General features: G+C 47.6%; 1 protein-coding gene across 1 annotated transcript in view; it reads left to right on the top strand.

Moving 5' to 3' along the window:
• Window positions 1-16,688, top strand: part of LPCAT2 (lysophosphatidylcholine acyltransferase 2) — a 110,746-nt gene extending 94,058 nt beyond the window's left edge. Inside the window, exons 12-14 of the mRNA XM_075008329.1 lie at window positions 7,560-7,658; window positions 13,784-13,925; window positions 15,069-16,688. Of these exons, the coding sequence (XP_074864430.1) occupies window positions 7,560-7,658; window positions 13,784-13,925; window positions 15,069-15,310 (483 nt within the window). The 3' untranslated portion in view covers window positions 15,311-16,688. The remainder of the gene's footprint in view (window positions 1-7,559; window positions 7,659-13,783; window positions 13,926-15,068) is intronic.
• Window positions 16,689-23,669: the final 6,981 nt, after the last annotated feature.

The raw sequence follows: 23,669 nt of genomic DNA, 5'->3' as shown, positions 1-23,669 counted from the left end.
CTCCATTTCTGCAACCAGCCTCACCCTGGCTGGGACCACCTCCACCCTTCCTGGGATTTGAACCGCTAGACTATTAGGCAAAGTCGCTCTCTCCAGGGTCTCGACGGTCTCCCTCCCCCAGACGCAAAGGGTATGCACCAAGGGAGTGGTCTAGGTCACCTTCCCAAGACCAGTGCTTATACTGCCGTGGTCGCCCCTACCACGCAGGGCATAGACATCATCGGCAATCTACTAGGGAAAGATCCCTACGAACGATCTCGTACCCCCGAGGGCAATTGTGACCGGGGACAGAGACTTAAGCATCTCAGGGGGGACTGGTTATGGAACCCCGAGATTTTTCCTCGCACACCTCTAGTGAGAGGGTGTACCATCATCAGCAGGAACCGGAAGGGTCCAGAAAGACGTACCCCAGCGGTTCCTCGCTTTCCTCCCCGGATGAAGCTACGGCCCCGGGGGGCGTCCATCCTCCGGACGATCTCAAACAGTTCCAAGAGCTGTTTTACGAGGGTGGCCTTCACGCAAGGCTTCCAGACAGCAAAGGTGCAAGAGCAACACCATAAGCTCCTCAAAAATCTGAGACCTCCGGCCTCCTCCAAAATAGCAATACCGCTGATGACGCAATCTTGGAGCCTGCCACTATGATATGGCAGACTCCTGCGACTATTCCGCCTGTCCACAAAAGAGCGAAAAAAAAAAAAAAAATACTTCGTGCCCACGAAGGGCATGGAGTTCCTGTTCAGCCACCCACAACCAAATTCTTTGGTGGCGGAGTCGTCGCAACGTGGGGGAATAAACAAACATGCCAAAAAGCTAGAGCTGTTGGGCAGAAAGGTCTACTCCTCCTCCACGCTACTGTTGCCAATGGCAAATTACGCAGCGCATCTAGCGAACCATAATTTCAACAACCACATTAGGTTGACCTCCCTCATGGACTCGCTTCCAGAGGGCACGAAACCAGTGCTCAAGGCCATCATCCGACCATTTTATAACCAGTGGCAAAGGATCACCACAGACACATGGGTGCTGGAGATCATAGCCACGGGGTACGCCATCCCCTCCCAGTTGCTCCCACCGCCATGACCTCCACCCGGGGCCCCACCTCCAGGAGACCTCCCATGTAGCGAGGCTCAAGCAGGAGGTAGACCATCTCATGCTCGTAGGGGCAGTGGAAAGAGTGCCGGAGCAACTGCAAGGGAGAGCGTTCTACTCGAGGTACTTCCTCACGGGGAGGTCCATCTTAGATTTTCGAGGCCTCACCGGTACCTGCGCAAGCAACGTTTTCGGATGATCACAAACGCCTCCATCCTTACGGCACTAGACGATGGAGATTGGTTCGCAGCCCTCGACTTACAAGGTCCTACCGTTTGGGCTCTCCTCAGCCCCCAGAGTCTTCACCAAGACCTTGGCAGTGGTGTCAGCCTACCTGCACAGACAGGGGGTATTTATATTCCAGTATCTGAATGACTGCCTACTCAAAGGGGCCTCAAAGGAGGAGGTACTACGCATAATATGTGTCACAGCAGGCACGTTCTCTTCGCTCGGCCTGCTTATCAATCTGACAAAATCAAAGACAGACCCCACACAGGACATAGAGTTCGTAGGGGCACGCATAAATTCTATTACAGCGAGGGCGTATCTACCAGAGACTCGCTTTCGGGCCATCGGCTCCCTCGCGCAAGGCTTCACCTTCAGCCCTATGGTGCCGGTTCTGACGTGCTTACAGCCACTGGGCCACATGGCAGCAGCAACGTTTCGTAGAACAGAACGCCAGGTTACACATGCGCAGCATGCAGCATTGGCTGGCGAGCGTATACAAACCGGCAGCACACACTGTTCACAGGATGGCGTCGCCCACAACGGAGGTGCGCAAATCCCTGCAATGGTGGGTAAACCCAGAGAACCTGCTAACAAGGGTACCCTTCCACCAACCACACGTATTGGTTTTTCTTACTACAGATGCCCCCCTCATAGGGTGGGGAGCACACATGGGCGAAGAGGTGACGCAAGGGCTGTGGTCCTCTATGGAGCAGTCACTGCACACAAATATACTGGAGCTCAAAGCAGTGTTCAACGCCTGCAGACACTTTCGAGACCAACTGAAAGGCAAGGTAGTCGGGATCAGTACAGACGATACCTCCACCATGTTTTATATAAATCGGCAAGGAGGAGCTCGGTCCCGTGCCTTATGTGTAGAAGCAGTCCGGTTGTGGAACTGCTGCATCGCCAACAATGTAACCTTGAAAGCCTCGTACTTACCAGGCGCTCGCAATGTGAAGGCAGACCAGCTGAGCAGGCGTTTCGCACTCACGCACGAGTGGCAGATCCGTCCCGATCTGCTGCAACCGATTTTTCCACGCATGGGGTTTTTCCCCAGATAGACCCTGTTTGCTACTCAGCACAACAAGAAGTGCCCACGATTCTGCTCCAGGGCAGGACTGGGACGGGGGTCCCTGAGGGACACCTTCGCGATCTCATGGAGGGGTCCCCTGCTTTATGCTTTCCCTCCCACAGTGCTCATCCACAAAGTGTTGCAGAAAGCCAGGAGGGAAGGAACCTGAATGATCCCGATAGTCCCAACGTGGGATCGACAGCAATGGTTCCCCCTATTCCTGCGCATGTCGGACCGGCCACCGAGGTCCCCTCCGGTGGCGCGGGATCTGCTCACGCAAGCCCAGGGGTCCATAGTGCATCCGCACCCCCAAAGCCTGCGACTACAAACGTGGTTAATCCATGGCTCAGCTCCCTAGAGAGCACATGTACGGAGGAAGTGCAGCAAGTCCTAGAAAGTAGCAGGAGGACTTCCACCAGGAAGACCTTCAAGCAGAAATGGACTCGCTTTACGGCATGGTGTTCTACCAAACAGCTAGCCCCCTTTCGGTGCCTATGGCTGTGATATTAGAGTATTTACTGGACCTCAAGAGAGGAGGACTCTCGCTATCCTCGTTTCAGGTCCACCTGGCCGCCATTTTGGTGTTCAGACACGAAGAGGAAGGGCACACGGTGTTCGCCCATCCCATGGTTACCAGGTTCTTCAAAGGGCTGGTAAGCCTATACCCCCCTCAGAAACCGCTTCCACCTCTGTGGAACTCGGACCTGGTGCTTAATGCGAAAAGGGGACCACCGTTTGAGCCTTTGGCCACGGTTTCCCTCCGCCTCCTTATGATGAAGACGACCTTTCTTCTCGCAATCACGTCAGCTCGCAGGGTGAGCGAGCTTGAGGCAGTTATGGCAACGCCGCCCTGCGCTGTTTTTCCAAGGAGGCGGTAACCATACGGCTGCATCCAGCCTTTGTTCCTAAAGTTTCTTTCTGAGTTTCATACTAACGAACCTATTGTTTACCCTTGTTTATCCAAAGCCTCATAACTCTAACAAAGAGGTGCGCCTACACCTCCTGGACGTGAGCAGGCGCTAGCTTTCTATATGGACAGGACCAAGTCCTTCCGGAGAACGGATAGGCTCCTAGTCTCTATCGCTCCCAAATCAAAAGGAGAATGTCTCTCTTCGCAGAGAATCTCTAAGCACATCGTATCTTGCATAAAAATGTGCTACAAACTCAAAAAGACTCCTTTACTGGCCACGCCCAGGGCTCATTCCACTAGGGCGGTGGCAGCATCAACAGTCTTTTTTCAAGGGCGTTGCGCTAAAAGACATTTGCAGAGTGGCGACCTGGTCATCCTGTGACACCTTCGCCAAACATTACGCCCTTCACAGGGTATTCCAAGAGGATACCCGTCTCTTGGCAGCGGTCCTCTCGGGGACAAGCTGCACATAATCCGATTACCCACCTCCTATCTTGGGTTACTGCTGGGTAGTCACCTAATGTGGAGCACCCACGGGGACACTCGAAGAAGAAAGAAAGGTTACTCACCGTAGTAACGGTGGTTCTTCGAGATGTGTCCCCGTGGGTGCTCCACTACCCGCCCATCCTCCCCGCTCCGGATCTCTGTTTAGTGTTTTGCAGGAGCATCCGAGGCGGTTGGTCAAGGAACTGGCGGGGACCGGATCGCGCACATGGCCGGGAGCGCGCGGGGGAGCGGCGTGCACCGGCGCATGCGCGGTCCGGCAGAAACTGCTTGGAAGATCCGATCTGCGGCGCCGGGCGAGCCCGACACCTAATGTGGAGCACCCACGGGGACACATCTCGAAGAACCACCGTTACTACGGTGAGTAACCTTTCTTAATAAACTATTTTGCTCGTCTTTAAAGTGCTACTTGACTGCTTTTTGTTTTGATAGTGTATAGACTAGCACGGCTTACTCTCTGTTACTACTGGATCAAAATGGCTTTCAGTACCAGGTGGTATGTTCTCGTGTCTTTCTGGCACCAACCAGCTTCTAGATTTACAGGACAAACAAGGCTGTTGTAAAGTTGATCATGCAGTCATTAGGGTTCAGGGCAGGAGTAGTGCTCTCATCAGCACATTTAAAACTACAAACAGACTGACATTCATATTTCTAACCTTACATAGAAGAACAATGAATGTACCAAAGTAGAATATACAGATCCAGTAAATTGTAACATTAAAATTGATTGGACATGAGATATTTTGACCAAAGTATGTCTGAGTAATGCATATCTATATTTCTGTTCCAATTTTCATGAAGCATGGTGGGCTATCACAAGATTTCCTGCACCTTTGATGAGAAATTAAGAATTCTAGCATTCAGATTGCAAATCTGCACAATATAAAAAAATGATCTAGTACTTTGGATGTCACAAGATCCATAGTGCGAAAATATCTGGCATATGAAACCATTGGACAACAAATGTGGGAGTGGTACTAAACTATCAACTGACTATTAGTAGCAGAGTTTAAAGTGAAGAAATTTGACTACAGAATTGACAAATATCAAATAAACTTTACCTCCAGTCTAACAGAATACTAGTAACTTCATTGCAGTGACAATTTTATAAGGGGACTTGTTGACAACCTACAGATCTAGCCAGTAGGTTACACATTCACTCAGAATGCTTCCACAATGCTTCTTTACCCTATCAGAAAACAAAAGGTGGGTTTCTGTAAACTGGTATTGTGTTAGCTTTAGAGGCTGACTAAACTTGGATGTAGGTAGCAATTGTTTAAATTTTGCCAAACATAGTGGATATTTTTGTTTGTTGAAGAGTGCAAAATACTTTCTTACCCACCTATCTGTATCCAGGACTGCCCAGAGTACAGAAGCTCTGCTTAAATAATGGAAATCCACAGTATGCAGATCTCAAGGCACTCTACCACTGCGGTTTGACATTGTTCCATTTGGGCTGCGTATTCCATTATTCAGACTGGGAAAGAGAAAGTCTAAGAGTGTTATGTTCAAGAGGACAGCACAAGTTGATAGTAGAGCCAAAAAGTCAGGCAGATATCTGGTCTGCTTCTTGGCTATGGTTACACTACAGCACTTTGTCGACAGAAGTCACTGTTGAAAGAGATTTCCCAACAAAGCTTCTGTTGACAGAGTATGGCCACACACAAAATCCAGTTGGGAGAGCACTCCACTTTGCTGACAGAGCAGTTGGACTGCACAGCCACACTCTCAACAAAACAGGCACCCAGAAGCACAGCAGACAAGGCTGCCAATTGTTCTGGATGCGCTGTCTGTCGAGAAAAGGCCACCCCCAGCATGTCCACACAGCTTTTCTTTGTACACAGAATCTGTCAACAGCAGCGTTCTGCCTCATCGCTGAGAGGCAGACTGATGCCGGCAAAAGTGCTGAGTTTTGTCAACAAACTGTCAACAAAACACATTTTGTGTGTGCAAACTCCATGAGTTTTGTTGACAAAATTGATCTTTTGTTGGACAAACTCTCTAGTGTAACCATAGCTGTATGTTTTCCCACAAGATCATTCTTCCTTCATTTCTTGCTAAAAAGTTTGATACAGATCAACCTTTGAGAATAGTGACATTACTGTTTTGCCTCCTGAAAGAATACATTTGTTCAGAAGTGTAGCCCCCTTTTATACATGAATTCTGCACCAACAGAATTCAGGTTTTTACAAATGTGTTTGCTATGCAAAAATTTTTGATGAATGTTTCAGAGACTGTTTCAGCCCATGGATCGCCAGTCATCTCAACCAGTGTCTTCAGATGCTTGTTCTATACCGGACTCTCAAATGTTATTGTTTCTTATCACAACATAATTAGGGATGTTAATGATTAACCAGTAGGGGCTGGAGCAGCCTGTTGCTCCCATCTGTGGTGCACCAGGGACCAGGGCTGCTCTGCATGGCTGGAGAGTCCCTGCCCAAGGTGCACTGGGGAGCAGGTGCTATAGTGCCCTCCACCTGCAGCAGCGTAGCAGGCAGGGACTCTCCAGCCTGGCCAGAGTAGCCTCAGGCTCCTCCCCAAACCCCCATTTAATTGGTTAACTGAGTAAACCTACCCTTTAACCAGTTAACCAGTTAAATGGGATTTTGCATCCCTAAACAAAATATCTCCCAAGTCCACCAAAAAACTTTTTAAATGATCGCAAAAATACAATCTGCTTAAATGTGCAAATGTATTTCAGTGCATATTTGCCACTTGCTCTCATTGCTAATAAAATTGTCAACAATTTCCCCTTACTCAGACCTGATTACCCATCCCAGCAAAGCTCCTGCAGTTTCAGTCTGAATGAATTTAGTATTGTATCTTTCTACTTAATACAGTCTGGATTTCCTAGTTCCAGTACAGGCCACTGTGATTAAAGCACAGTATCTCATGGTTTGACTCATTAGGGCTATGTCTACACTTAGGAAAAAATTTGAAATGGCCATGCTAATAGCCAAATCAGAGAATACTAATAAGGTGTTGAATATTCAGTGCCTCATTAGCATGCCACCGGCCACAGCACTACAAAAGTGCCGCGTTTCACTCGCGTGCGGCTCATCTATATAGGAGACCTTTTCGAAAGAACCTTCAGACTTCAGAATCCCCTTATTCCTATCAGCTGATTTCAGTGTTTGAAGGGTCCTTTTGAAAAGGACCCATGCATACATGAGCCACACGTGAGCGAAATACAGCACTTTCAAAGTGCCACGGCTGTCAGCATGCTAATGAGGTGCTGAATATTCATTTCAGCGCCTCATTAGTATTCTCTGATTTGGCCATTAGCATGGCCATTTTGAAGTTTTTCCTAAGTGTAGACACGGCCTAAGTGTCTCAGAGATTTTAACCAGCATTGTGAACATAGTACTTGCTCCACAAAAAATCTTTGGTAACTTCTGTACTATGCTAATATGCTGTATTGTATCCCTGAGTTCTGTTTCTTATTGCCAGAAGTACTATGGGAGTGATACAAAACTAATAACCAAACTCTCTTCTTACACAGGTAAAATTTGTAATCCTTTTGTGAATTCGCACTTTTAAAACAGCAACCAGAAGTCAATTGGTCATCTGTAGTAATGGTTCTTCTGGTCATTTTTATATGGTAAAAATGTGCTGATTTTTTTCAAGAAAAAAATAAAAAATAATAAATTAAGCATTAGTACAGATTGCATAGCCGAATTATGTTTGTTATATGATGAGCCTTTGAAGTGATCCAAACTATTAACACTAACTTGCCATCTGTCTTTATGGTTACAGAATGGAGATGGTACTATAGACTTCCGAGAATATGTGATTGGTTTGTCTGTTCTTTGTAACCCTGCCAATACAGAAGAGACTATTCAGATGGCATTTAAGGTACCTTCACTTTAATAGAGCATTGTAAATTTGACAAACTTGGGCAGATATTACTATTTTGCCTCCTGGAAGGCAAATAATATAGATATAAATTGATAGATTCAGTCTATCGTGAAAATGTGAGTAATGCTCTTAAGTCAATTGACAAGAAAATGTAGCTGTCAGCTTCATGAAGTTCTTCAACGGCCACCTAAAGACACTAAGGAATAGGTAACTTGGCAAAAATAACTCCAAAAAATGGTTCAGCAAAGACTGCACACTTCAGTGTGTGATGTGTAGATGACGATAATGTGGTGTGGGGCTCAAGTGTTTAGTTCTAACTGCTCTTTTAAAAAAAAATCATCAGTGGCACATGGTCAAGGCTAGCAAATCAAAAATTAGTTACCAGCATGGTCTTTGATTCCCTCTGTTTTTATGTATTCCTCATATAGGCTACATCTACATGGTGTGCTGCTGCCAGCAGGGTTGTGCAAATGAAGGTACTTGACTGTGCAAATGACGTGCTCATTTACAAATTGTGTGCCTCATTTGCATACTCTTGTGTGATTACTGTCCCAGCAGAGGCTCCTGTCACCACAAAACAAACTGTGTAGATGGGATTCTGTTGACCAAAACCCTCCTTGTCGACAGCCCCTTATCCCTCATTTTTTCAGGGATAATGGTCTGTCGACAAAGGGTATTTCTGCCGACAGAACCACATCTACACAGCTTGTTTTGTGACAGCAGCCTCTGCCAGGACAGTGATCACACGAGAGTATGCAAACAAGATGCACAATTTGTAAATGAGCACCTCATTTGCATTATTGAGTGCTCACTTGCATGACCCTGCCGGCAGCAGCACACTATGTAGATGCAGTTATAGTTTCTTGAGACATGAAAGACATTACACTGAGTAGATTCTCATAAGTGAAACCAACAACAAATTCCCTATATAGCGTGTGAAATTAGTGTGTGATTGCTTCTCTGTATAGGTAGGTATTCTAGCCTGTTCAACTAGAGCTCCAATAGATAGCTGTATTTGCTCAGAGATGTTTTGTGTCCAAGGATCTTCAAAAAGATTGGCCTCCAAATTATAGTAACTGCCAGTGGTATTTTAACAGTTGCATTTAATTTGACGTTCATCATTACTATCCTCAGTGAGACTCATTCTGCTCTGAAATGGAGCAAGGACTTTTCTTCCATTAACTACTATAAGACAGGGTTTCACCTGCAATGAATTTTGTTCAGTTGCAAGGGTTTGCCCATGGTGAGCTTTTTGTAACATTGGCACCATTGTTCCTTTTATTTTCATTGCCACTGTGCTAGAGAGGATAGTGTGAACTACATAGCGGGTGACAAATCACATCTGTTATTGCAATATGGATTTTCATCCTCACATAAATGGTTGGCATTTCAGTCAGTGTCATACATTTAACTTGCAGAAAAAGACAAAAGCCCTGATGGTATATTTTTTTAATACTCATAAGGCTTGTCTACACTAGCTCCCTTCTTCGAAGGGAGGATGGTAAGTAGGATGTTGGGAGTTTATTAATGAAGCGCTGCGGTGCCTATTGTAGCACTTCATTGAGGAAATTCCCCCTGCTGCCCCGCGGCAACTTCAAAGTGTTAAACTTCAAAGTGCCGGCTCGCATCTAGCTGCGGCTCACCCGCCGGGACTTCGAAGTGCCCAGGGTACTTCGAAGTCCCTTTTACTTCTGAAAATTTTGAGGAGTAAAGGGACTTCGAAGTACCCCAGGCACTTTGAGGTACCAGCTGATGAGCCGGGGCTAGATGCGAGCCGGCACTTTGAAGTTTAACTCTTCGAAGTTGCCTGGGGGGGGCAGTTTGCTTAATGAAGTGCTGCATATAAACCGTAGCGCTTCATTATTAAACTCCCAACACACTACTTACCATCCTCCCTCCTAAGTAGGGAGCTAGTGTAGACAAGCCCATACACTTGTTATAGGTTATCATGTAAAAAAAACTGTGGGCCATATTTTTGAAAAACTAATTTACTGATATTTTTCATGGCTAGTTTCTGAGTATATTATCTAATACAGCCTATTTATATCCAATAATTACATTTGGTCATCATACATCCTTCGATATCAATAATCGTAGAACACTAGAACTGTAAGGGATCTTGAGGGGTCATTGAATCCAGTTCCCAGTCCTCACAGCAGGACCAAGCACCATCTACACCAGTTTCTAAACCTGCTTTTTTAGTAAAGTACCCCTTTTTAAAAAAAACTGTAAGTACCCGCAGAATTCTCTCACGTACCCTAAGGGTACCACCAGTTGAGAAACATGGTGGTAAGGTAATCTGAGGTCTTGAAACAAATGCCTGTCAACCTTTCCAGATTTCTGTACCCTTTTCAGGAGTCAGATTTGTTTTGCATATCACCAAATTACATAAAAACTTAAAAAAATTAAAAACTACTTAGAAACTACTTAGTTACAAAAGTATGCAAAACTATCACAGAAGACTATTACTGAAAAATTGCTGACTTTCTGCCATCCTATTATCAAATAAATTAATTGGAACAGAAATATTGTACTTACATTTCATCATAAGGCATATGGAGAAGTAGAAACAAGTTATTGTGTGAATGAACTTTTGGATTGTACTGACTTTACCAGTGTTTTTAGGTAGCCTGTTGTAAAAGTAGGCAAATATCTGGATGTGCCCCCTAGAAGACTTCAGTGTACCCCCAAGGGCACACGTGCCCCTGGTTAAGAAACACTGATCTAGACCATCCCTGACACGTCTTTCTAACCTGCTGTTAAATATCTCCAGTGACAGAGATTCCACAACATCCCAATGGCTGTGTATATACTATGAGATAAATTTGAATTTAAGGCAGTTAGCTCGATATTATCGTGTGACTGTCTTTACTGTAAATACCATTAGCTCGATTGTGGGTGCATTAATCTCGAGAGTATAAAATCGCAGTTATCTGATGGGTATAGCATCAAGCTGGAATTCAGAAGTTCAATTAAAGGCCAGTGTGGAAGCACCATGTCTTAAAATCAAATTTATTAGCCTCCAGAGATGTCCCATAACCCGCAGTGCCCCTCGTTCCTCTGCTGTGGCCACAGCTCTCCAGTAACAGGAAGAGTGTGAATTTCCAAGCAGTAGCAGCAAGCCTTTGGCTGTGGGCTCATATTTGTATGAGAGCCTGAGAAGTGTGTTTCTTTCTCTGCTATTTGTACTGTGAGCACATCTACCATTACCAATAGCCCCTGCAGGGAGTTTGTGGTTCTGTCTCTACACTTATTTTTTTCTGTGCTGCCTGGCGCCAGCCACTGCCCCGCTGCACCACATAGCAACAAGGCTGTGCTGGAGGTTGTGCTTGCATAAGACTCCGAGAAACTTCTTCTCAGCAGTTTACATTTGTGTGTGAACCCCTTCCCTCCCACACAGGCGCCACTCAGTCTGGGTCTATCCTGCTCTCTGCCACATCAAGTGAGTAGCCCCCAACCCAAAAAAAGGATGTGTCTGCCGTTCGGTGCTGACCAGGCTTCCAGGCAGCACAGTGAGAGATTTCATGTGTTTAGAGCTCCAAGGCTACGTCTACACGTGCAGCCAACGTTGAAATAGCTTATTTCGATGTTGCGACATCGAAATAGTCTATTTCGATGAATAACGTCTACACATCCTCCAGGGCCAGCAACGTCGATGTTCAACTTCGACGTTGCTCAGCCCAACATCGAAATAGGCGCAGCGAGGGAACGTCTACACGTCAAAGTAGCACACATCGAAATAGGGATGCCAGGCACAGCTGCAGACAGGGTCAACGGGCGGACTCAACAGCCAGCCGCTCCCTTAAAGGGCCCCTCCCAGACACAGTTGCACTAAACAACACAAGATCCACAGAGCTGACAACTGGTTGCAGACCCTGTGCCTGCAGCATGGATCCCCAGCTGCTGCAGAAGCAGCCAGAAGCCCTGGGCTAAGGGCTGCTGCCCACGGTGACCATAGAGCCCCGCAGGGGCTGGAGAGAGAGCATCTCTCAACCCCCCAGCTGATGGCCGCCATGGAGGACACAGCAATTTCGACGTTGCGGGACGCGGATCGTCTACACGGTCCCTACTTCGACGTTGAACGTCGAAGTAGGGCGCTATTCCTATCTCCTCATGAGGTTAGCGACTTCGACGTCTCGCCGCCTAACGTCGAAGTTAACTTCGAAATACCACCCGACGCGTGTAGACGCAACGGGCGCTATTTCGAAGTTGGTGCCGCTACTTCGAAGTAGCGTGCACGTGTAGACGCAGCTCAAGAGTGGGAAGGATATTTTGGGGCTTACAGCCACCGTGGGAAAGTCTCCCCTAGAAGATAAGATGCTGGAGGTTTTGCTGCTGCCATGGGGAAGTCTCCTCTGGTGGCTAACTTATTTCGGGGCTTGCTGCCACCGTGGGGAGGTCTCCCCCAGCAGCTAAAAGATACTGCGGTTTGGCTGCTACTGTAGGGAAGTCTCTCCCAGCAAGCTAACCTATTTGGGGCTTGCTGCCACCATGAGGAAGTCTCCCCTGGTGGCTAAGATACTGGGGATTTTGGTGCTGCTGTGGGGAGATCTCCCCCAGCAGCTAAGGTATTTGGGGGCTTGCTGCCACTGTGGAGAAGTCTCCCCTAGTGGCTAAGATACTTGCAGAGGACCACCTCAACTGGCCCCCCACTGAAGCCCCACTACCTCCCTAGCATGCCTTGCTGCCGCCAGGGGAGAAGTCTGCCCTGGGTCATGGAAGACCTCTTCAACTGGCCACCCACTGAACCCCTCCTACGCCCAGGCTGGGGCTTGCTGCCACCAGGGGGAGGTCTCCTCTGGTGGCTAACGTATTCAGGGAGGACCTCTTCAACTGGCCCCACACTGAACTCCACCACGCCCCTAGTGTGGCTTCCTGCCACTGGGGGGAAGTCTCCCCCAGCAGCTAAGCTACAGGAGGCGGGGAGGATACTTCAGCTACTTTAGCAACGGTGGGAGCTAGGACGCTCAGTGGATGGCCAGTTGAGAACACAGTTGATAACACCCGTATTGGCAATATAATAGGTGGGGAAAGCCAAAATTCTCTCTGACTTTTCTATCCTCTTTCTTCTAACTTTAGAATACAATCTGGACCCCTGTATTATTTTCAGGGATCACATGCAAGGATGGGAGGTGGGACACTCAGTGGATGGCCAGTTGAGAACACAGTTGTTGCAGAGAAACTTTATAGTGCGCCAGAAAGCCAAAGACTCTCCCCAACATAAATGTAATGTGGGGGGAAACTGAAAATCCTTCTTTCTTACACTTTTCTATCCTTTTTCTTCTAACTTTAGCACACAGTCCAGGCCCCTGTATTATTTTCAGGGATCACGTGTAATGGTTGGAGGTGGGACAGCAGTGGATGGCCTGTTGACAACACAGTCGTTGCACAGAAGTCTTATAGTGCACTGGAAAGCCAAAGACTCTGCCCATCAGCAACTCTGAAAAACTTCCCTATCTTCTCTTTCTTCACACTTTTCAGGGTCCCTGTATTAGTTTCAATAAAGTCAAATATCTTTTTTCTGAGACTTTCCTATCCTCTTTCTTCTAACTTTGAGGGTCCCTGTATTATTTCTAGGGATCGGCATATTTTCAGGGTTTGAGAGGGGAATGAGGAAAGTGCGATGTGGGAAGATGATGTCAAAGACCAGTGAGCATACCCAGAATGCTATGGGGATGAGGGAACTGTGAGCTAGGTTCCCACAGTGCACTACTGCAGCAGTTGATGTTTGCCAATTTACGCATGACAGCAATGACGGCTTTGTGAGGCACACCTGGGAAGTGAGGATGGTCAAATTCAAACTTATAAATTCCATAATTATGAAATCAGTATTAATGAATTCAAATTTATCTCATAGTGTAGACACAGCCAATGTCTTTCTTTGGAACAGTGCATTGAAAAACGTCCCATCTCATTCTCTAGAAAATATTTATTTTAAAATGTGTAATAAAAATTAGCTGTTGAGACTTCAAATCACAGTGACAACTGCTGAGACATTTTGAGTGGCAGAGACCATGATTGTGTGCTTTCAAAGGTTAATTTGAATTGATATCGCTCTGCTACCACATAGGCAAACTGATAAAAGGTGTCTACATTACAGTTTTGTAAACTTTCTACTTCAGCTCTTTGACATTGATGATGATGGCAACATAACAGAGGAACAATTCGCTTGTATTCTTCAGTCAGCTCTTGGAGTACCCAACCTTGATGTTTCTAAACTCTTTAAGGAAATAGACACAGATAATTCTGGGAAGGTCACCTATAGTAAGTATATTCCATAGAACTAATAAGCTTATATTAAGAAAGAGCTTTGATAGTACTACTCTAGGATCTCAGTCTCTGATTATTACAGCTTCAGAACTCTTTTCTCCATGCAAAAAGTCTGTCAGATGACTAGACCACTCAAATGTTGTCACTGTTGGGTTACTATGTAGTTGGGGAGCATGGGACCAAGCTGCTGTCTTTCTCCTTGAGGGGATGTCTACACTTGGAGCAGTGGGTCTGAGTTCCATTTGAGGAGACGTACTTGTGCTAGCTTGCCAGAGACCCTCGGAACATACTCAAGGCTGCTCACCAGTCCTGCTCCTCTTGCTGCCAGATTTACACTCTGAATGAGAGCAAGGGCAAGCATTTCTCCTCACACTGGCAATCGTGCCCCCCACCTCTGAGTAGATGAAATTTAAGACGTCTTGTACCATCATTTCTGTGGGTTTTTATATGCCATTTTCATCACCATGAGCTCATTAAAAGAGATTCCCACAAGCAGTTTCTGCATTAACTTCTGCCATTCTTCCTCTGACTCCATCATAACAATTTGTATGTTTTCTGTCTTTCCATCTGCACCCCCTTGCTTCTTCCTGCATTGCTAGTTCTGTTATGGCTGAGGGAAAGCTGTGCTGAACCAATGAGCTTTGTACTTCCCTTTAAAACAATGAGAATTGTAGCCATTCTAAGCCCCTGTATTATGCAATTCCAAAGTCTGGGATTTGTGCTGTAAAAGCCTGCTCTCCCACACAAGCAAATTCCACCATTGAGACTGACAGCTACCTCCATGCTTCACAGCAGCTATGAACCATTATTTGTAATGAAATATTCCACTGTATCATCACTTGTTGCAAGAGTTTTGACATGTGTAAAATTAACTTTTCAAGTTACCATTCAATTGACAGTTAAGGTTCTGGAGATTTTGAGAAGACTAAATATTAAACAGCCACAAATAATCATTCAAAAACTGCCCACTCTGGAGTCTGTTGCCCATTCCTCTAAAGCAGTTTGTCCTGATCGTTGTCAGTGAAGGGTGTTCAGTGTGGCAATCACTCTCATTTTCTTTGTTGTAGTGTTATTGTGCAGCAGTGTACTTTACATAACTGCTGCTCAGCAAAGGGTTTTCACTTCCTTTAATTTCAGATGAGTTTAAGGACTTTGCATTCAAACATCCAGAATATGCCAAGTTATTTACTACATACCTAGAACTACAGAGGTGTCAGGCACAGACATCAGATGAAGAAGACAACCCTCAGACACCGGAAAACACATACTCACAGAGTAAGACGTCAGTCTCAGAAAAGACCCCAATCGCAAGAAATAAAGTTTGTCCCGAAGGCAACGAAGAAGATGTCTCAAGTACCTCAGACAAAAAAAGTGACTAAATATAAAGAGCCTGATAATTTTTTGTTTACATTGTGAAGATTTCACGGAAGTTCTTTTATATCACGTGCTCATTGAATAGTGATAAAAGTTTAGATTTTAAGATTTGTTTTAAAAAAATTTTGTATTTCTCTATGTGTCAAGGCCGGGGGAGGGTGTTTAAATAAATAATTGATTGCATTCTGCCCTTCAGTGTTGTGAGGAAGAATGTTCCCTCTGTGGCAGCTTGCCGAATGCAATCTAAGTGTAAGTGAAATGAAGACCGTAACCTCTTCTTGTCAGTTTCACAGGCTCTTGAATATTGTTTACTCTCTTCCAAGTGAGACATTTACAAGGTAGCAGACACTGTTAGGGGAGCCAAGAGAGGAAAAATAGTTTGGCAGAGGGGGCTGCTAGTGACCTCCTGGCAAAGATTTGCTGGTCTCCTGCTCTATAGGGTATTGAAATGTCAGACTTTGTTTGCGTTAGTCTGTGGGCACCCTTCAACATTTATGAAATTTGAAGGGTATAACATATTTAGAATTCATAGGAGAGCAAGCATTAAGAAGTTGCCATTTTCTGTTAGTGCATAGCTGTCTTAAGGTTTTCCATAATCCATTGTCAACCACACTCAAAACCTCTCAACAGAGCCATTGGGACAAAGGCCTACTGAAGAGGGAATGAGTTGAATTTGTAATAATAAAAATGAATTGGAGTTCAAAGATAACAGAACATTATTTGAAAGCAGGGCCTCTGATTAGAATGCTAATTGGAAAAAGGGACATATATAAATCACAGTTTTTGCTAATTTAATGACATGGAAACTACAGGAAAATTTTGAACAATACTTATTAGGGCTGCATCTACACTACAGTTCTGTTTCGAAAGAACGTCTTTTGAAAGAGAACATTGAAAGGTGCTCTTTCGAAACAGAGCGTCCACACACATGAGCGGGGATCGAAGGTTCGGTCCCTTCTTTCGAAAGGCCCCTAGCACAATTTCGAAAGAGAGCGTCCACACATGCCAGCTCACTCTTTTGAAAGAGATGGGGCAGGAAGTATTACGGGCAGGATCTCATTGCGGACAAGCCTTTCTGGCCCCCGCCCACCCCCCAGACCTCAGCCTGCACATGCCGACGGCCAGCAGCCCTATCCCCAGGCAGAGAGAGAGAGAGATGGATGGGGGCCCAGGTGGGGGGGCTTCACCGCTCCAGGGGGCTTGAGGGCCGGGAGCCCTATTGCCCGTGCCCGCCCCTTCCTCCCTGGGGCTGGGGGCCCTGCCGGGGCTGCGCCAGGGCCGGTGGCACAGGGATGTAGGGGCACAGCTCAGGTGTGGTCCCTGAACCTGCACCAGGCTTGGCATGGGGGGTGGGGGTGCCGGGGGCTCGGCCACCACCTGGCCAGCCTTGGCCAGCAGGCTGTAGGCCAGGCGGATGAGTCTGGCAAGGGGGAGGTGGGGAGGGAGCAGGGCCTCCAGGTCGGCCTCCTCGGGGGGGTGGGGATGTTATGGAGGGGCAGGGGGATGGGGGATTGGGGCGAGGGGGGAACCACTAGGAGGGGGATGCATGGGAGATAGTGGGTGCACGAGTGACCCGCGATGGAGCGGCAGCAGGGTCCAGGTGGCAAACCACAGCCTCGGCGAGGGTGTCCAGGTTGGACCCCACCTGGTCCCATGCCTGCCACTCCATGGCAAGCCACTCCCACACAACGCCCGTCAGCTCCCTCAGGGCGGCCGTGTGGGCCGTGTCCCCTGCCTCCTCCTCCCCGGCCTGGTGGTGCCAACGGAGGGACAGGCGACAGCCCTGCGCTGCCCCTGTCCGAGGCCTGGGCCACTCCCCCTGGTCCTCTGTGGTGGGGCTCCCCAGGCCTGTCACAGGGCTGGTCCAGCTGCTGGCTGCTGGAGCTGTGGAGACAAAAGGGGAGGGGAATGGGCCATTAGTCCCATTGAGGGACCCCCTGAACCCTCCCCGCCCCCAATCCCTCCCACCCCATTCTGGCAGTCCTAGTTCCCAGTCTGGTTGTGGGAGCGCTGGCTCTCCTTTGTTTCCTTCGGTCCCTCTGCAGCCGACCCTGACCCCAACCCCACGTCCACGAGCTTGCGTGATACATACTTGTGGGTGCCTCCAGGAACTCGGGCACAGCATGGTCGGAGAGGGCTGGGCTGGATGGGCCCGAGGTGACATCGATGACAAGGGCCCCCTCACTTGAGCCCTTGTCATTGCTGGTGTCCTGCATCCTTTGGGGGCACCTGTGGGTGGCCGGTGGTCCAGGCCTGTCCTCCCCCTCAGTCCCCGTCTCCTCCAGCTCGGTTGGGGTTGGGGGGTTGGTGGTGTCGATGTACACGGCCAGGGGTCCCGACTCCTTAGGCCCAAGGAGGTGGTCTAGTTCTTGATAGTAGGGGCAGCTGGTGGGCGCTGCCCCTGACCGCCCGGTCATGTCCTGAGCCCAACAGTACACCTGCCAGAGCTCCTTGACCTTGGACCTCACCTGGTCCAGGGTCCAGATGGGGTGACCTTGGCCGATGAGACCCTTGACCAGGCGCTCGAAAGTGGGCTTGTTTCGGCGCCAGACCCCCGTCTGCTGCAGGACCTCCTCATCTTCCCACAGGGCAAGGAGGTCTTGCAGCTTGGCCTCTGTCCAGGAGGGGGCCTGATGTTTCGAAGGCTGACTACCCTCCTGGGAGGACTCTCCCCAGTCCCTGGACCACCCCGACGTGGGTGGGAGTCCCGGCTGCTGGCCATGGTGTCGGAGGTGCTGCGGCTTCCCCCGGGGTGTCGCGGCTGGGAGCTGTGCGGGCGGCAGCGTGGGCTCCGTGCTTCCTGAACGCTTTCAGCTTCCTGCCTGAGGGCTTCTGGGAGCCTGCGTGCTAGAAGCTGGCTGGACGCAGGAGCCATAGAGCTCTGCTTGTGCTGTGAGCGGCGCCACCGCCTGCCAGCTGTGAGCGGCCATGGAGGACTCGATCTTTCGAAAGAGTGGGTTGCAGAGCATCTACACTTGCTCTCTTTCGAAATTGTCTTTTGAAAGAGGACGCTTTTCCCATCCCGGGAGCGAAGGCCCAACTTCGACAGAACCGGGGGAGGGCTTTTGCAGTTAATTTTGAAACAGCACCTTGTCAGTGTAGATGCTTCACAGCTTCTTTCGAAAGAACTTGGTCTTCCGATCCTAATTTTGAATATACTTCCTAGTGTAGATGCACCCTAAGTGATAATTACCTTGTTTTGGATAATTAAATATCAGTTGTTAAGCCATAGATCTAACAGTTAAAATCTACTATAAAATACTCTTTCAGAAACTATATCTGCACTTAATTCACCCTAAAAGTGTGTTCCAAAGACCACTTGATGTCAGTGGAAAAGATTCCTGTTGACTGCAGCATTCTTAGTCTCAGTCCCCTACTGTGCATGTGCAATTTAGGATGAGATTTTTTTGCAATGCTAGTCCACCAGCCTTCCTGCCATTAACTTGTAAGGGAGCTATATTTTTAACTTTCAACATTCCTAGGAGGTTCTTGCATAAAAATACTATATTCATCAAGGGGCGAGTGGCCAGTTGCTGTCAATTAGAGCACACCTGCTGAGAGATGAATAAGAGGCTCAGGAACATAGCTTCAAAAGCCTGGAATGTATTGTAGAGCATCAGAAAGGGACCAAGTTCTGCTAGTTAAGGTCCAGCTGCAGTGGTGGATTCTTACTTTTGGTCAATCAGTGATTTTGCATCTCCAGGTACATTTCCATGTTTTATAGTTCATGTGTTTTGTTTGGTAACATAATGACTTTTTCCGTGTTCCAGATGCTCTAAATAAATATTATATAAAGAAAGTATTTGAGTCTTGGAAGAAGGACAGATTGGCGACATTGGCTGCAGGGGTTTTCCAAAAAGTAATCCCTTTCAATGTCTTTGCATGGCAAGGTAAAAATATAGGTTGTAGTTGTGATTCTTAGCCTTGGGAACGAAGGTATTGTCACTTAGCAAGACTATAGAAGTGGGACATGGTTACCACTTTCCTGGAGCTTAAAATGGCAGGGAATTTTCCCTGCTGACTTGCCCAGTAAAAGGGAGCATTGGCACAAAGAACAAGGCACAAAGGAAAAAGAATTTTGCTATCATCCCTTTTGTGGAGCCTCTGAGCTGTTTGTCTGCCCACAGACTATAAATGAGGACACATCATTGGCAAGTAAAAGGAATTAGTGATTCAAACCATAACTAATAAATAGAAATTATGTCCAAGTGTAAGCTGAACTCCAGGAATGTGCATTCTGACTTCTCAGTGACTAAAATCCAGAAGACGAATCTAACCACCGTGATTTCTGAGACACCTTCCTACATACAGACAGTTGATCCTATTCTTTCAGAAGTTGTGTATGACTGTGAGCATGCAGATGAGCATGTTACAGATAACTAAAGAGATTTTTTTGTTGCCACCACCTGCTAAGTGGACAGCTTTCCCCACAAAGTTAGGAACTACCGGTATTAAAAAATTTGTCATCTACATATATGATCCACATGAAACTTCACTATCAGCTGGGAGCACCTCCCTGCACCTCTGCCTTACAGGCTATGTCTACACTTGCCCCAAACTTCGAAATGGCCATTTGCATGGCCATTTCGAAGTTTACTAATGAAGCATTGAAATACATATTCAGCGCCTCATTAGCATGCGGGTGGCTGCGGCACTTCGAAATTGACACGGCTCACCGCTGCGTGGCTCGTCCCGACGGGGCTCCTTTTTGAAAGGACCCCGCCTACTTCAAAGTCCCCTTATTCCTATCTGCTCATGGGAATACTTAACAGTATTATTAGCAGTAATACTTAGCAGTAATACTTCAAAATAAATGAGAGAATACACAATATAGCTGTGTATATGCAAATGGCCATTTTGAAGTTTACTAATGAAGCGCTGAAATACATATTCAGCGCCTCATTAGCATGCGGGTGGCTGTGGCATTTCAAAATTGACGCAGCTCACCGCCGCGCAGCTCCTTTTTGAAAGGACCCCACCTACTTCGAAGTCCCCTTATTCCTATCTGCTCATGGGAATAAGGGCACTTCGAAGTAGGCAGGGTCCTTTCGAAAAGGAGCCACGCAGCAGCGAGCTGCATCAATTTCGAAGTGCCGTAGCCTCCCGCATGCTAATGAGGCGCTGAATATGTATTTCAGCACTTCATTAGTAAACTTCAAAATGGCCATTTGCATATACACAGCTATATTGTGTATTCTCTCATTTATTTTGAAGTATTACTGCTTGAAACAACAGTACATCAGTGTGCGCTAGAGAATGTCAAACATGCATCAGTAAAGCCCACACAGATATTTACTGTGCAAGAGGTATTTTCAACCCCTCACTTGCAATGTAGTAAGTGTTCATTTAAAAAGCTCCTAGAAGCAAACTAAATATGAATGTCAAAGATAATTTTGCCTTACACACACATCAAAGAGGACTGGGAAGGAACATTGGTGCAAAGGAAAGAAAAAGGATGCTTCTGTTCTAGGTAACAGAGGGAGTGTTAGTAGATAGGTGAAACAGTTTTTCCTCTGGAGCCTTCCACACACACGTTGAATGTAGTAGGATGCAAATACCACACTGTAGCTGCGTCTACACGTGCACGCTACTTCGAAGTAGCGGCACCAACTTCGACGTTAGGCGGCGAGACGTCGAAGTCACTAACCTCATGAGGAGATAGGAATAGCGCCCTACTTCGACGTTCAACGTCGACGTAGGGACCGTGTAGACGATCTGCGTCCCGCAACGTCGAAATTGCTGGGTCCTCCATGGCGGCCATCAGCTGGGGGGTTGAGAGATGCTCTCTCTCCAGCCCCTGCGGGGCTCTATGGTCACCGTGGGCAGCAGCCCTTAGCCCAGGGCTTCTGGCTGCTTCTGCGGCAGCTGGGGATCTATGCTGCAGGCACAGGGTCTGCAACCAGTTGTCAGCTCTGTGGATCTTGTGTTGTTTAGTGCAACTGTGTCTGGGAGGGGCCCTTTAAGGGAGCGGCTGGCTGTTGAGTCTGCCCTGTGACCCTGTCTGCAGCTGTGCCTGGCATCCCTATTTCGATGTGTGCTACTTTGACGTGTAGACGTTCCCTCGCTGCGCCTATTTCGATGTTGGGCTGAGCAACGTCGAAGTTGAACATCGACGTTGCCGGCCCTGGAGGACGTGTAGACGTTATTCATCGAAATAGACTATTTTGATGTCGCAACATCGAAATAAGCTATTTCGATGTTGGCTGCACGTGTAGACGTAGCCTGTAGAATATTGTAGTGCATAAAGGCAATTGGCTTACACAAATGAGTAGATCCCTCAGCAAACACAGCTCAAAATGTATATGGTCCTATACAGTAAATGGAAAAGACCACAAATGGTTACAGAATGTGGTGGTGATTCCACTGTCCACTGGAGAGCATCAATTCAGCATGAGAGGCACTAACAAGAAGAGGATAATTTAATATCTAGGCATCCTCAGGGCCTTTGGATGCTTTTGAAAAATAAAGTAGAAACAACAAGAAGTCCTGTGGCACCTTATAGATTAACAGATATTTTGGAGCATAAGCTTTCATGGTCTTTGCCCACGAAAGTGTATGCTCCAAAATATTTGTTAGTCTATAAGGTGCCACAGGACTTTTTGTTGTTTTTTGAAGCTACAGACTAATTTGGCTACCTCTCTGAAACTAAAAGCAGTTTGCAGTAACTAGGCACTATGTCTAACTAAGTGGCAAAGGGGGGACTGACCTCAACAGGTTTTTAAAAAGCCAGGCTAAAATAAAGGAAACAATTCTCAATCTAGCACTGAGGCATAGTACCCTGCACTGAAACAGAAATGTAAGTGTAAGAATTCAACAGTAGTGGATCTCTGGTATATAGGAGTCTTACCTTGAAGTAAAAAAGATTATTTTGAACCATATTTGCTTCTTTGGGGGTGAACTGAATCAATAGCCATAGCCATTATCAGGCAGACCGGGTTATCCAGTTGTTTGCTGTGCCCTATCAGTAATACCTTCTCCTGGAGAGTGATTCATCTACTTGTCAGGCATCCACTCTGCTCTGTCAGCCAAACAGCATGATGTCAAGCCAGCTCAGACAGAAACAGAGATAAAAGAATGCCAGCCTGGCTTAGCGATGCTCCTTCCCAGCGACAGTCAATAGAAACAGACCTGTGCAGGACTCCATACAAGAGGGCTTCCAGGCAGACGAGAAATTACCCAGCACCTCTGACGGACACCTACCGAGAAGCGGGGGGGCAGGATCAGTGAGGTCAGTAATAATACATTGGTGGCTAGCAGACACAACAACTGTTAGCTCTAATACACTCATCCCTCACTCTAGGAGCACAATTGGTTCCCCACTTTGTGCTCATAGGTGAAAACTCATGAGGGACACTAAATTACCATTAAAATATACATAAAAGTCTCTGATTGGTTCCTAGAGCTGGGCAAAAGAGTGGCGGCAGGTGGCGCTGCTTTTGAAAAGTAAGGTTATCGTGGGTTGGGGGTTGGAGAGGGTTGGGGGTTGGGGGGTTGGAGAGGGTTAAAGGCTGGGGACAGTTTGGAGCCATGAACGGGAGGGAGGGTTAAAATCTGGTGGCCGGTTGGGTCCACGAGATGGGTGGGGAGGTTCAGGCTGCTGAATGTTGGGTGTGGGGTCTGGTGGGACAGAGGGGGGTCAGGCTGCTACGGGTTAGGTCTATCAGGCTGGCGGGAAGGGGAGGCAGGGGTCAGGCTGCCACAGGGCCAGTCTGTGAGGCTGGTGTGGGGAGGAATCAGGCTGCCGCAGGGCAGGCAGTCATGCTGCCGTGGGCCGGGGGAGGGCAAGGGGATCCGGATGCTGTGGGGCAGCAGAGGGCAGAGGGTTGGGCTGCCATGGGGCAGGGGAGTATGGAGGGGATCAGGCTGCCGTGGGGCTGGCAGATGTACAGGCGGGATCAGGCTGTTGCGGAGAGGTGTGGGTCAGGCTGCTGCGGGGCCCAGCGGTGGGGGAGGTCAGGCTGCTGTGGGTTGAGGCCGTGTGGCTGGTGGGGGGGTCAGACTGGAGCAGGTTGGAGCCGGGGATGGGGATCAGCCTCGTATTAGCGGGGGAGATCACTCATAGAGTGAACAAAGGTAAATAAACATGTCCCTCATTTAAGCGTGTACTCATTAGTAAAGTACTCGTTTAACAAGAGATGAGTGTACTCTCTCTATAGCCAACTGCCTGGCACCCATCACAGATGCCAAACCAAGTCCTGATTCTCTTGGGCCTTGAGTTATTTCCAACCTTGCACTTTGTTTTGTTTTCATTCTGAAGTTTTTGCACTTGCAGGAACTAACCCTTCTCCCCACACACATTTGAACCCTGAATACTCAATAACACCCCCCTGACCCCCAGCAATTCAGCTTTTGACCGCAAAAATG

This window comes from Carettochelys insculpta, chromosome 14 (assembly GCF_033958435.1).
Source record: "Carettochelys insculpta isolate YL-2023 chromosome 14, ASM3395843v1, whole genome shotgun sequence".
Taxonomy (NCBI): Eukaryota; Metazoa; Chordata; order Testudines; family Carettochelyidae; genus Carettochelys; species Carettochelys insculpta.
This window is presented reverse-complemented; position numbering and strand designations above follow the sequence as displayed.